The following is a 14,116-nucleotide window of genomic DNA, read 5'->3' on the forward strand; positions in this document are numbered from 1 at the left end:
CTTTATAATTTTGGGACCAATGCTATGTTTTTAAGTTTATGTTTGTAGTTGGATATGGTTCTGGATCTCTAAAATTTTGTGTTTAGATTGCAAGTGATCGAAGACGTTTGCTTTGGATCTTAATTCCATCTATTTGAGTAAAACAAATAAAAAATAAAAAAATAAAAAATAAAGAGATGGGTCTAGTGAGAACGATTGGGGTCAGCAATTTTAGTGTTTTGCAAATCAAACAATTGCTTAAATTTGCAAAGATTGTACCCGCTGTCAATCAAGTTGGATTTCGTAGATCATTCTAGCTATTTTTAACAGCTCAACATCAGAATTTGTCGTTTGAATGATGCAATGGATTTCCATCTGTTTTTTTTTTCTGCTGCTTCTTTGATTACAATGTCGATCCATGGACCTAATATGTTAGAGTAGACAAGTGATTTAATCTAGTATCATTTTGATGAGGAAATTCATTGGATGAGTGGGCTTTTCAGCAACTATTTTGCTACAATCTACTAGCATGAACAAATCATCCCAACTTCTACTGTTTTCTGTTAGGTATTTCCTCAAGTACTTCAAGACCATTGTTCTGCATATATTATTTGAAACTATTTCAGGATTCCCAATTTGTCCCGAAATCCCGAAACTATTTCGGGATTCCCAAAATTTGGGATTCTCGAAATTTTGGTTTGAGAGCAGTCTTGAAATTGGGATTCCCGAAAACTTCAGTTTGGGAATCGGGACATGGTTTTTGGTTCGGTATCCTATACTGAACCAGCCTTAATCTAGAGTTGTCATCCACAATTACAAAGAAATATTTCTTACAACCAATAAACAAGGTTTGGATTGGTCCTACTAGGCCTGTATGCACTGATTGAAGAGCTTTGGATGTGCCAATATCAATTACTTTCTTATGGACCACCTTAGTTTGCTTTCCTAATTGGAATGATCACATGGAACTCAGAGACAAAGAGATGTGGCAGACCTCTTACAACCTCATGTTTAGACAATTTTTAAAGATCCTTGAAGTTGACATGACCAAGTCTTCTATGCCACAATACCCTAGTTTCATCAATTGCTTTGTTGCACTTTGAATACTCACCAACTTTAAAAGCATCAAGAATGTAGAATTGTCTCCGAATCTTGGTAGGACAAGCATATTCTTCCCATTTTCATCCACAATTTGGCAACCTCTTTGGGAGAAGCAAAATTCATCAGATACTTCATCAAACAACTGGCTAATACTGATAAGGCTTGACTTCAACCCTTCCACATAGCTAACATTTTTGAGCTAAGGAAGACTAGGGATCTTGATAACACTCTTCCCAATGATTTGAGATTTGTCCCCACTACCAAATACCACACCACCACTACTAAAGGGAACAAGTGACAAGAAGGCATTTGTGTCCCCAGACATATGATAATAACACCCATTGTCAAGATACCAAACATTTGGTTTAGTGGCTGAAAGTGCATTGAGGACCATATGATTTGAACTGGTTGATTGAATAAGTTGTGCGATTTTGTTAACTTCAACGACTAATCGATCAACCTGATTCTTCAAGGTCATTCTTTCCAGAGTGAAGCTTCCCACATTTGGTCGGATATGACTCACTTTACCACAGTGATAACATGTGGGAATGAATTTGTTCTCTGAGCTAAGATTGACATTAGGAGCCACAAGTTTTTATTCCTTCACAAACTTTGTCTTAATAGTCATAGAACTTGAACCACTTTCAACAAAATCAAGACCACTTTTGTCTCCATATGGTTTCCTAATACTCAGTTTTTGGTCAATTCCTTCAGCACCAATGGTAAGATGAATGACATTGTTGTTTGCCACATTTAGCTTGGCCAACTGCTTTAAATTTTTCTTATAATACATTACATTATTGGCCTTTAATACATGAACTTGATTTAACAAGTTTTCTTAAGATTTCTTTAGGTTATGAATTTGAGCATCAAGGGCGGCAACAATTTAATCATTTTCTTCTATGTCATCACTAGCAAAGCCCCTTTCATTTAGAAACTTGACTTGATCCTCAAGAGAATCCACATTTTCAATCAATTCCATTCTAACTAGTTGGAGTGACTCATTTTCTTTCTACAGCTCAAAGACCTTCCTAACAACTCAATATTATCCACTTTAGCGACACAAGTGTCACCAAAAAGTGAGTCATACTTGATACATAGCTCATCATATGTCAACTCCTCAATATCATTCAACACTAGTTCATCATCATTAGGATACGCCTTTTTAACTGAGGCAACAAAAGCAATAGTTTTCTCTTCATCATCTAATGACCTGTCAAAACACATAGATCTATCACTTTCACTTTCGCTCTAGGTAGCCATCCTTACTTTCTCACGTTTTCGATTTGGCTTCCTATGGTTTGAACACCTAGCAGCTCGATGTCCAATACCACCACACGAGAAGCATGGTCGGGGTTCACTAATAAAAGGCTTGTCCCTACGACTGACAAACTTTCCTTACTTGCTACCAAAAGTAAACTTACCTTGAGGTCGAAACTTGAAATCTTTTTAAGACACCCTAGTTTTTTTTACCTCCCTTCCTTTGTTCTTGAGAATCCTTCTAATTGTTTAACAAACAAAGCAAGATCCTCATCAAGGGATTAATCACAAGGTTCAGAGGTAACTTTAGCATTTTCCACACTTTGAAGAGCAACGTCTTTTCTCTTCTTTGAATACCTTCTTCTATGTCAAGCTCCATCTCATAAGTGATTAGTTTACCAACCAACTTTCCAAGTTTGATCTCATATAAGTCTTGACACTCCTTAAAAAACTGCCTTTTTTGCTTTGAATCATGTATGCAAGGTTTTCAAGATCTTTTGTACAATAGTTGTCTCATCAATAGGCTTTCCCCAATGTAAGGCTTCATTCGTCAACATTTCAACTTTTTTCATAGAAAGCTGAAAATGACTCAGACTCTTTCATCCTTAAATCCTCAAACTTTGAGAAAATCATATGAAGTTTGAGATCCCTCACTTGTTTATCACCTTCATGAAGGATTCTGAGTTTGTCCGCAACTTGTTTTGTCATGGTGATAGTGAATGTGTGCAAACTGAGTTGGTGAGATTGTTGTGACAATGGCATTCCTTGTTTTTCCGTTTGCCATGGCCAATGTGAGTTCACTAAAAGTCCAATCGCATTCAGCAGTTACCACAAATTTACCATCGACAATCCTCGAATGAGCTTTCCATTCAAAGGTGAGATAATCAACAGCAATTAAGTCTTGTGCTTCTAGGAAGATTTGAAAATTCTCACGCCATGCAACGTAGTCCGTTCCATCAAAGAACAGAGGCAAGTTACAAGAGCCAGTCGCACAATCATGATCCATGGTGAGATTCCACCCAATACCAATAACTTCTAGAGATCACTCTATGTATATCTAGATCAAAGCTCTGATGCAATTAAGTTGGTACCAAGTGGAATGTATAGCAACTACGATCTCAAATATACTAGATTGACTAGCCAAAAAAACTAGTCAACTAAGTGCAGATTTGGTAGTTATAAAAACACAAATCCAACAGAAATCCTCAATTTTTAATAAGTTAACTTAGTTAACAACCCATGCAGTTAATATCTCATAATCATGCAGTGAAAACTTAAGAACAAGCACATTTAAAACAAGTCACATAAACTACAAAGAAAACAAACGGTTTTGACCAGAAAAACCCCCCAATGGATTAAAAAACCGGGGACTCCACAGAGTCCAATCTATAGTGCAAATAAGGTTCATACAAAGTACCACCACAAGCCCAATTCCTAGATCTATTATAAATAACAGCTTTATACCTTTGTGCAACCTCACTTTGCACAAGCTGGAGATATCTTCATGCTTCACAAGAAGGCAGTTCCATCCCTTTAGATCATCTCATTGTGGGACCAAGAGCAACACAATCCATGTAGAATGATATGATGAGGAGGACGATATGGAGTGTGGTTTCAAATAACAAGTCAGTTTCTCTAGTCAAATAGTTAAAGGAAGAAACTAACTGAGAATCCAAAAGAAGGTCTATATAAAAATTTTGAAACTAAGAACTAGACCATGAATGATGCAAACCTTTTTCAGAGATGTTGTGAGTGAGTTAGCAGAAGTTTAATGCTTGAAAAAGGTGTATGCAGCTAGGGTTTCATAGAAATAAGAAGATGAGGCTCGAAAAGCTTATGCTACTCTCTTGAAAATGCAATTTATCTAACCCAAACCAAATGAGCTTCTAAGAAGATTTAAGCAAGCTTTTTCATGTATAGTTCTATAAATATTCAATGAAGAACTTTACCTAGAAAATGCTTGATGCTCCTAGGAGATCTGAGTTGGAGAAGAAAAACAAATACTCTCTACAAAATAATTTTTCACACCATGGAGGAAATGAAATTCTCCAACCCTTTTAAATGAAAACTTTTGATTGTAGCAGACAAAAGTACCAAAAAAAAAAAAACAATTGTCAAACGTAAAAGCAATCCGAGCAGATCAATGGTGAAAACCTTAATCCTATATAAAAGGTATCAGTCAACCCATGTGGGTGGCCTTAAATTGTGTGCCCAGCTCGCATGAAAACATCAAGCAATTCTAACGGGACAACTTCACTAGTTAGAATGCATAAGAATCTAAACGTGAAATGCATATGTATGTACAAACCTTACATGTGATAAGGCAACTGATGCGTTACGAATGTGACACATAAATTAAACCCTCTTTTTATCAATTGTAGTAAGTATGTAAGTAGGGATCGTTCTGGACCGGGGATTAGGAGGGATTGTTAATCACTTGGATTTGACTCAAAAACGTAAAAACAAGTTTAAAACACTATACTAGACTCAAAGAATGCAAAACTCAAAATAAGATAGATTGTAATGACTAAACAAAATATGGGGGGGGGGGGATTGAGGTTTTGACGAAATTAAACTAAAATGCACAGATTGTAATTAAGGGCAAAATGTAAATATGAATGTGATGATAATATGGATGAATGCTAGCTAAAAGGTTCTTCTCCACACATGTTACACTTGCATACAAGATGATTTTCGGTTGGTCTTTCGATTCATTATCAAACTCAACACCCCGGGTTAATTAGGTCCGCTTAAATTAACCGTCAAGTTTTCCTTAAGTTAATGAATTGGATGATTGCATGCGACAACCCAAAGCATTCCCCACAAGTTCCCTACATGAATTGCATAATAGAGATACAAGCAAGAATCATTAAGCATCATGAAAACTATAAGTGTTGACGAGGCATTCGTTACTATGAATTGCATGAAACTTATGCCAAGAATTTACTTAACGCGATTGTTTATAAGCAACCTCCACTACTTGTGAATATAAGTTCATAACTATTAGGTGAAACTCACTTATATTCTAGCGTCATATTCATGCATGAAAATTAAGCGTGCACTCTCAATAAACATACATAAATAGGTTATCAATCAAATAGTTAAACAAATTGAATCCACAACTCATGAAATTCCAACCAAAGGTAATCAATTCATATTGCAAGCGTAAACATGGTTTCGAATCACCCCCTAGCTAATGGGGGGTTTAGTTCCTCATACGTACAAAACAAAGATAAATAAATTTAACCATTGAAATCGAGGAAAAGAAACACCTAAAAATTCCAACAACTCAAACTTGAATTGTATGAACGTTTAGGCACTCTTCTCCTCCTTTTTGTTGTGGCACAAGGTCTATGGATAGGTTTTGGGGTGGTGTTTGTATGGAGGAATGGTTGTGTAGTGTTTTGGAGGGATGGGGAGTGGTGAAATGGAAGGGGAGAATGCTGGAAATGAAGAGGGAGTGCACGGCACAAGATTTCAGGATGTGTTTGTGTTGTGGTAATGGAAGAATTTCTGTGGTGAATGGAGGTGTGGAATGGTGTTTATGTGTGATGGGATTGCATGGTTTTATAGGGAGAGAATGGGAGAGAATGTGAGAGAATGTGGCTGCATGATTAAGGAGGGAATGCATGTGGAATGACAGCTAGGTTGGTTGGTGGAAAGCTGGAATGGAAGTGGGAGTGCACGGCAAAGCTTGTGTTAGGTGATGGGTGCATGTGTTGGCTGAATTAATGAAGGGAATGCATGTGAAAAACAGCTAGGGTGAATGATGATGAATGCATGTGGATTAAAGAGTGAATGGTGGCTGCAATGATGAATACATGTGGCTGAAATGAAAGGGAAATGCAAAGGGAAAATCTGGAAATGGGAGAGGAGCCACGGCAAAGGGTGTTTTTGATGGAATGGATGGTTCTTTGCATGGCTATAAGGGAGAGAATAAGAGAGAATGGGCTAGGCCCTTTGTTGTATGTCCTAAAGTGCATAAATGGCCTTCAATTTCGTCCAACACTTTGGCTCCAAGCATAAGCTATCCATCCTTAGCCCAAAAGTGCTCCAAAAGGCTCCAAAATGCACTTCTTTGCTCCTTTAGCCCTATGAACCTAGAAACATACGAAAATGGCATAAAGGACTAAAATAACTAAAGAAACACAACGTAAATGCACGAGAACAAGCCAATTAAGTCGCATAAATATGCTCCTATCAGCAACCTTTGATTTTCAATACTAAATATCCTGAAGTCTAATCTAAGGCACAAAGATCTAAAGTGAGCATGTGTGGTACATATTTACAAGATTGACAAGAAAAGCCAAAAACAACTAAGTCTAGACTTCAGAAACCTTCCCCTAACGGATTCAATCAAATTGAGAATAGGCATGCAATGCTTTTCAAGAATCATTGAATTAAATTATTCTGCAATTGAATTACTCATTTCATCCCATCGATTGCCCCTAAAAATGAATCAGAAATATCTCCATCTACACTTCTCATTTTCATAATAGTTCTATCAAAAATTTCAACACTACATGCATATGCACAATCATACAATTGATCCTTCAAAAACTTATTACCTGCACACCGCCTCTCCAAATTTTCCCTCAAATGTTTAATGCAAAAATCATGAGAAGTAGTAGGGAAGTATTTCCAAATAGCATTCAAAAGCCCATGATATCGGTCCATAATGAATGTGATCTTCCTTCTTTGATGATTTAATACTCAAGCCAAATGTTGAAGAAACCACATCCAATTATCTTCATTTTCTATGTCCACAATACCATAACATACAGGAAAAATCTCAGTATAAAACACAAGATAAATAAAAAAATGTATCACAAAACTGATTCTGCAAAAATATGGAAAACTAAGTCTAAATAAATGTTAATAATGTTGAAATTCTTAACTTTCCTGAGGGGGTCCCCCCAACCACACACACACCCCACCCCCCCCCCCCTGGCGAAAGAAAAAAAAAAACCTTTCACAACAATATCACAAATTGATTCTACAAAAACTCAAAACATTAAACTGATTCTGCAAACAATATTAGAACTATAAAAACAATAAACTAAATCTGTAATCTATCACATTAAAAAAACTCACCATTATTTGTATTTTCGCACAACACCCAAGAAAATTACCAATATATTTGGCCTTCAAAAACGTTCTATCAGGAAACAATATTGGTCTACACCATCATAATCCTTTAATACAAACACCAAAAGATATGAATAACCTTTCAAACCGACTAGTATCCTTATCAAGTTCTAGAGAACAAAAGAATCCATCATTGGCACGCACAAACTCATCAAGGTACCAAGGCAAACATCTGTAAGAGAGAGCTTCATCACCATTAACCTCATTATATGCAATCTATTTACCACACCAAGCTACATGGTATTTAACATAAAGATCATAACTCTCCTTCATTTCCCCCGTAACCTCTTTTGCCTTAATAGACGGATTCAAACGAACTTTGGTAACCAATAAAAAGGATAAAACAGAAGGACTAAACATTTTATTCTCCTTTTGACGAATACATCCAATGCAAGTATGAATATCATTTAATTTTTTTAATGACGAAACAAACACTGGGTTGTTGCACAAGAGCATGAACACGCCATTAACACCCCTCTAACAGTTTCTTTGAGCAAACAACAGTAATACGCTTTCAATCAATCCTAGTGTACTTGAAAACAAACCCAACTTCAATAGAATATTGTATAAGTTTTCTACACAACTCAACTTCAATAGAAATCAAATTATTCACCAATGGAAGAGTCTAAATATCTTCATTGCACTCTAAGAAACAGTTTGCTTCACCACCGTATAATGAGTATCTCAAGGAAAACCATCCTAGAAACAAAGTAGGAAACCTAGAACTTAATTGCTCACACAAATCCTTATAACTAGTATGTGGATAAAGTGGCACGATACTACACCATTTCATATACACACTTCAACACCTTAACAATAGACATAATTTACACACAAAAATAAAAGCAAAAAAAAAAAATTAATCATAAATTGATTCTGTATAAACTGATGTTGTCCAAAGTAATGTTGTATAAATTGATTATGTATAAACTGATTTTTGTATGAACTAATTCTACACATATATTATAAACACAATGACAATACATAAACTGATACTACACAAATAGACATATGCATACATTTTTTAATATAAAACTAATTATGTTTAAACCTATTTTGCATAAATGTTAGTAATGTTGAAATTCTTAACTGTTTCTTGAGGGGAGGTTCCCCACCAACCCCTACACAACAATATCACATACTAATTATGTATAAAAATTGATTCTTTACAAACTCATTTTACACAAATGTTAATAATGTTGAAATTCTTAATGTTTCTTAGGGATTGACCCCTCCCCCCCCCCCCCCCCCCCTCTCTCAAAAAAAAAAACACTATCACCCACCCTACAATATCACAAACTGATTATGCCTAAAATTTGATTATGAAAAAAGTAATAAACTGATTCTACATAAAGTATAGATCGATTCTAATTAAACTAATAATGTACATAAATAAAATTTTGTGGAAAAAACTAATTCCTTATCTATTATCCTTTTAATAAACTAATATGATTCTGCATGATATACATGTTCTCTATACTTCAATATCAAAACTGAATGCAAACAAATATGAAGAAAGAAAAATCACCTTTGCCAAAAACTCAATTAAAAAACTGAACCGCAAAAACAAAAATCATCAAAACAAAGTGCCTGCAAAAATAAAGTCGCAAAACAAAAACTCAGATCAGAAAAAAAACTAAATGCAAACAATCAAAACGTGAAGATCACAAACTCGTTCAAAATCTAAATCAAAACAAATTCAAAATCGCACAACACATATGAAATCAGAACAAAACGCTTATCTTCAAATAATAAAACTCAAGCTGAAATCTAAACATAAACCATCAATAGAGGGAACACAAAAGGAAATTGAACGATTTTGAATAAGAACGATTGAATCTGAAGCTAGTACTCTCTGTCAGCCATGCTTTTAGACGGAAGGATAATTTCGTAACTTTCATTCTAACAAAAAAAAAGGCCCATGATGTCATCCTCTGTGTTTAAAATTTTATCTCTCCTTGAAATGTTTAAAAACTGTTGTGTCAATACATAATTAAGTATTAAAAGTATATTCTAGAAATAGTTTTCCCAATATTTACTACATTATGCATCTTCCATTGAAAATAAGGAAAACTAATAAAAAGGGTTTCAAAACTTTGAGTTTTAATCAAAAATCACCCACTAACTTTATTTAATGATAAGGATAAGAGAAAGAGAAAAATTAAAAAAATACCTAACAAAAGTGCGTGCAAGCCCTGCACCTCTGTCAATACGTGATCCACCACTTATAGAGAAGAACAATATGAGGAAGGAATTTTTCAAACCATTAGTCTATAGTCTTTTTTCCAATCAAAGGTCAATCCCTCTTCAAATCTCTTAGAATTCAACTCTGTTTCAATCTCTAATTTCCGAACATCCAAATAGACCTCAAAGTCCTATTGATTCAAGCAAATGAAGTTGAAGATCAACAAAGCCTGCGATTTCCATACACTTGTGTCAATATGTAGTCCACCACCGTACAACAATGATGATGATCTTCCTGCTCATCAGACTGATTTGGGATGGACCCCATCATTCGCATCCCCATGTTGTAGTTAGACATTATCTCCACCATTCGCATCCTTTTATTGTCGTTAGACATTATCATATGGTGTTGGTGGGGGTACTGGGGTAGTGCTAGTAAACTCTTGTGATGTCCTCTTTCTCCTCCATGATTTAATAAGAATTTCCTTCTCCCAACTCCAACCGCCCTGTTGATGGTATGATGGAAATTATGATCCCAAGAGGAAAGCTACTGTTGTTGCTCACCTTATGTGGAAGTTTTTGTGGCAGTTGCAGGCAGAGCAGTTGAGGCCCTTGAGGGCTTCTATGGTGCCCTTTTCTCCATTAGGCATGAATTAGCCACAGTCATCTGTAGCAGTCTTTCCTATGGCTGCTGCATGGTTCTTGAGACACTCCTTATACCTCACACCATAGTGCCCAACTTTTTCATTATTAATAGTGTTGTGTTTGCAGGGCACAACATTTGCATTTGGTGGAGGAGAAGAGGAAGCCGTAGATGGGTGAACAATAGAAGAAAATTAAGTAATTGGTTTAGAAGAAGAAAATGTGTTTGCAAGGTGAGAATGTGACAAGAAAATTCAAGAAGAGGAGAGAGAAGAATGTAGTACCGTTAAGTTTCATAAACGGTGTAATACTGTTAAGTTTCATAAACAATGTAGTAAGTTTCATAAACAGTGTCGTAAGTGTGATAAATAATGTAGTAAGTTTCATAAATAGTGTAGTACCGTTAAGTTTCATAAACAGTGTAGAAAATTTCATAAACAGTTTGTGAGATGACGCATAGGTCTGCATGTGAAAGTTTTTTTAAAAAAAAATTTAATATTAAAATTATGTATTTTTCATTAAAATTTAAATTCTTTTGTCATTTTTATTAAAATTTAAATCTTTTTAATTAAATAAAGTTATAGCATGATTATTTATTAAAATAAACTTAAGTCAAGACCCTATCATAAAAGTTGCCTTAAAAATACTAGGATCATTAGCAAGTTTCCTGAATTAAAAAGAATTTTTCATCTTATTAAACAAATTGCCCCAATTAGGACCGCAATAGATAGAATTTACAGACACAACTATGTTTTCTTTCCCCTTTCACATTAATTAAAATACTTGTATTTTTTGTCAAAATTTTAATTAACATACTTCCAGTCCATATAATACACCAGCGTGTTGCTCAGGTCCGCTATGCAAAAAGTACACGTCCCTCATCTTTTGAAACGCATGCCATGTAAGCAAGCTATCTGAACCGGCCTGGTGGCACTTCCCGACCGCCCGGTCCACCTCTAAGGTTCTAGCAACCCGGTCCAACCCGCCGTACAAGCTCTTACAGAACCGCATCATGTGCTTGACATCATAAACCCTATTTCCGAAAAAGACCCTCAGAATTCTCAGAAATTCGTTCAAGCCACTGGGCAAGTCCCGGCGCGTGAGAATCTTCACCAGGTACCCGAAGTCGTAGGCGCTGTGGAAGGTGACCCAACTCACCGAGTCGTTGCAGACGAGTCCCGACGACATCATCAGCTCCGCGAAGCGCGAGGAGTCGACGCCGTGGGAGCGGTTGCGGTCGAAGTCGATGCCCTGGCGGCGGAGGAGTTCGATGGAGTCGGCAGCGTGGGGGTCACGCGCGACGTCGAAGTCGTTGAAGTTGAACTCCCAGATAAAGCGCGTGGGGGAGCCGAGGTCGGGGAGGTTACCGCGGGAGTCGGAGAGGGTGAGTCCGACCTGGATGAGGCTGAGGGCGTCGACGTTGGATTTGAGAATCCTGTAGTGATCGGAGGGCCGGAGGGTCTGGCGGGAGTAGGGAGTGGTAGGGTCGACGGGGGGCCGGAAGACGACGCCGGGAAACTCGGTGTCCATGGAGATGAAGGGGTAGGCGTCGATGACGTTTTGGATGAGCTCGAATTCGGATTCCAGATTGTGGGCCCAGACTTCACGGATCACGATGGGCTTTTGGATCGGAGTCGTCGGATCTTGGTCGCCGTACATGTCGGAGAAAAATAACTGAAGAGAAAATGGTTTTTATTTTTATAATTTTATTTTGTTGGTGGGAGCGGAGAGTGTAGAGGTGGGTTTTATAAAGGGGAGGGCGGGAGAGAGAGAGAGAGGGTGAGAGGGCGGGGGGATGGTTCTGGGAAATTGGATAAAAGAGGGGAGAGGGCGTGTAAGTACGGACTAATAAATAATAATATTAAATAACTGGGTGAATGAGGTCAAGTGTTGAATGAATCGTTTTCTTTTGTGTTGACTGAAAAGGTGGCGATGAGAAATGGTCCAGGTTGGCTTCTACCTTCCAATTCTGTACCTCTCATTGCGTGTGTTACGGATAGGACTGGAAAAATAAAATTATAATTTGAAAAATTAATTATGTCCCTCAAAATTCATTTTGTCCTTTTTATGTAGCCCTGTGATATCATTTTAATGTACAAAAATATTATAATTTGAAAAATTAATTATGTTTATCATTATCTAAATAATATTTATAGAATATTCATTTAATTTGGAGGCCTTTAGCCTCCAAATTTTTTATGATACAATCAATATGTTAGGCGAATGAGAGAATATCTCGATCGGGAATGAAAAAGGGGATTCTTAGATATGATATTTTAATGATGATAAAGAGAATAAATGGTTTGATTATAACGTTTATACAATAAAATATTATCACGTCGTCATGAACGAGGAACAAAGATAATAACTGTATAATAAGCTTTTAACTATTTTGATTTTTTATTATAATTTTCAACATTTTAACAAAAATATAGTTTAAATTAGTGACCACAATATAATGAACTTTAGCAACAAAATCGTTTAAATTCATAAAGTTCGATATAAACCCAAATGTTTTAGGAACTCAAAAATGCGATGATATTGCTAACAAAGATTTTGGGCACTAAATAATTTGGCAGATGCCACATCATCGTTTTTGGTTAGTGCTAACACATTTTTTTTTGTTTGAAAACTTCTTTGATCAAGTGGAGGAAGTCTGTAGTCTTATTTCTCTCGTCCAGATTCCTGGTTGACTCCTTATTTACTTGTGAACAAGTCTGTTGTGTTTTGCACTAACAATTTCTGCTCTTCAAAACAAAAACAAAAATTAATTAAGTAGTAAGGACATGGACTGCGCCTCTTCAGTAAATTAAAAGCGTGACTGTAGCCACAAGCAGGATGAAATTTCTTATAGTCTTTTTGAGCCCAGAATAAATGAATAATCGTTGTTTGCTACCACTTATTATTTTTTTCTTTTAAAAAAAATATAGAAAAAATTAATTCATAAGACGAAAAGAAGTCTCAACTAACACCTTTGGTTGGTCAACAATATCAACTAACTTGACTTTGAGTCTTTGTTGGGGAGTGCATTATTATTCACTTATGCCGGACATATATTGTACACAAATTTATTTGAAAATTAAAATAAAAGTTTATATTTCATGCTGTTCATATTTGAGATGATTTTTCAAATGAGTCATTGTTGTAAAATCGACGATGTGTGTATAATGGAATAAATAAAACAAGACACAAAATTTACGAGGTTCCTCTATAGTCAGTGTGACTGGAGTATGTCCTCGGGCAGCAGTGATGCTTTGATTATAATTTGAATAAGAGTACAAAGATAACTCTGTTTATTCCCTCCTCTCCTCTTTCTCTCTTTCTCTTCCTTCATCTCTTTCTCTCTGTGCTCTATCTTTTTTTATAGTAGTCGGAGTGCTCTATTTATAGAGCAACTCCGTATTATTACATTTTGAATAATTACACCACACCTTTGACAAATGATCTCCACATATCAATATTCTGCCAAGGTTTTCAATAATGTGGCAATGTTTTCAATGCTATGGCCAGGTCTTCAATACTGTGGGCATTCATTACCCACTAGACTTTTCAACACTCCCCCTTGGATGCCCACATGTCAACATGAGTTGCCTCGTTAAAATCTTGATCTATTTTTGGATGCTCCCCCTTGATGAGTATCTCCCCCTGATTTCAAATTCTTTAGGCTGATCATTGATCCTGCTGCTTTAGTCTCTTAGCGGAGATAGTTGCTGAATGAGGTGTTTTACTTGTTGTTAACTTTCCACAGGCTTGTTCTTGAACTGGGTTGGAGGGTCTTCTGCTAGACTTCCTCTAAAGGTCT

General features: G+C 36.2%; 1 protein-coding gene across 1 annotated transcript; it reads right to left on the reverse strand.

Annotated features, from left to right (window-relative positions):
• Nucleotides 1–10,986: 10,986 nt before the first annotated feature.
• On the reverse strand, nt 10,987–12,064 carry LOC103959307 (probable CCR4-associated factor 1 homolog 11). Its single transcript, XM_018650386.2, has one exon. It carries the CDS (start codon nt 11,971–11,973, stop codon nt 11,122–11,124), a length of 852 nt encoding a protein of 283 aa, XP_018505902.2. The 5' UTR covers nt 11,974–12,064; the 3' UTR covers nt 10,987–11,121.
• Between the last annotated feature and the right edge of the window lie 2,052 nt (nt 12,065–14,116).

This window comes from the organism of the source record quoted next, unplaced genomic scaffold (assembly GCF_019419815.1).
Source record: "Pyrus x bretschneideri cultivar Hongxiangsu unplaced genomic scaffold, Pyrus_bretschneideri_v1 Contig5, whole genome shotgun sequence".
Taxonomy (NCBI): domain Eukaryota; kingdom Viridiplantae; phylum Streptophyta; class Magnoliopsida; order Rosales; family Rosaceae; genus Pyrus; species Pyrus x bretschneideri.

Bases quoted from the DNA above. Each gene is read 5' to 3' on its own strand.
- LOC103959307 (XM_018650386.2), bottom strand. From the start codon at position 11,973: ATGTACGGCGACCAAGATCCGACGACTCCGATCCAAAAGCCCATCGTG.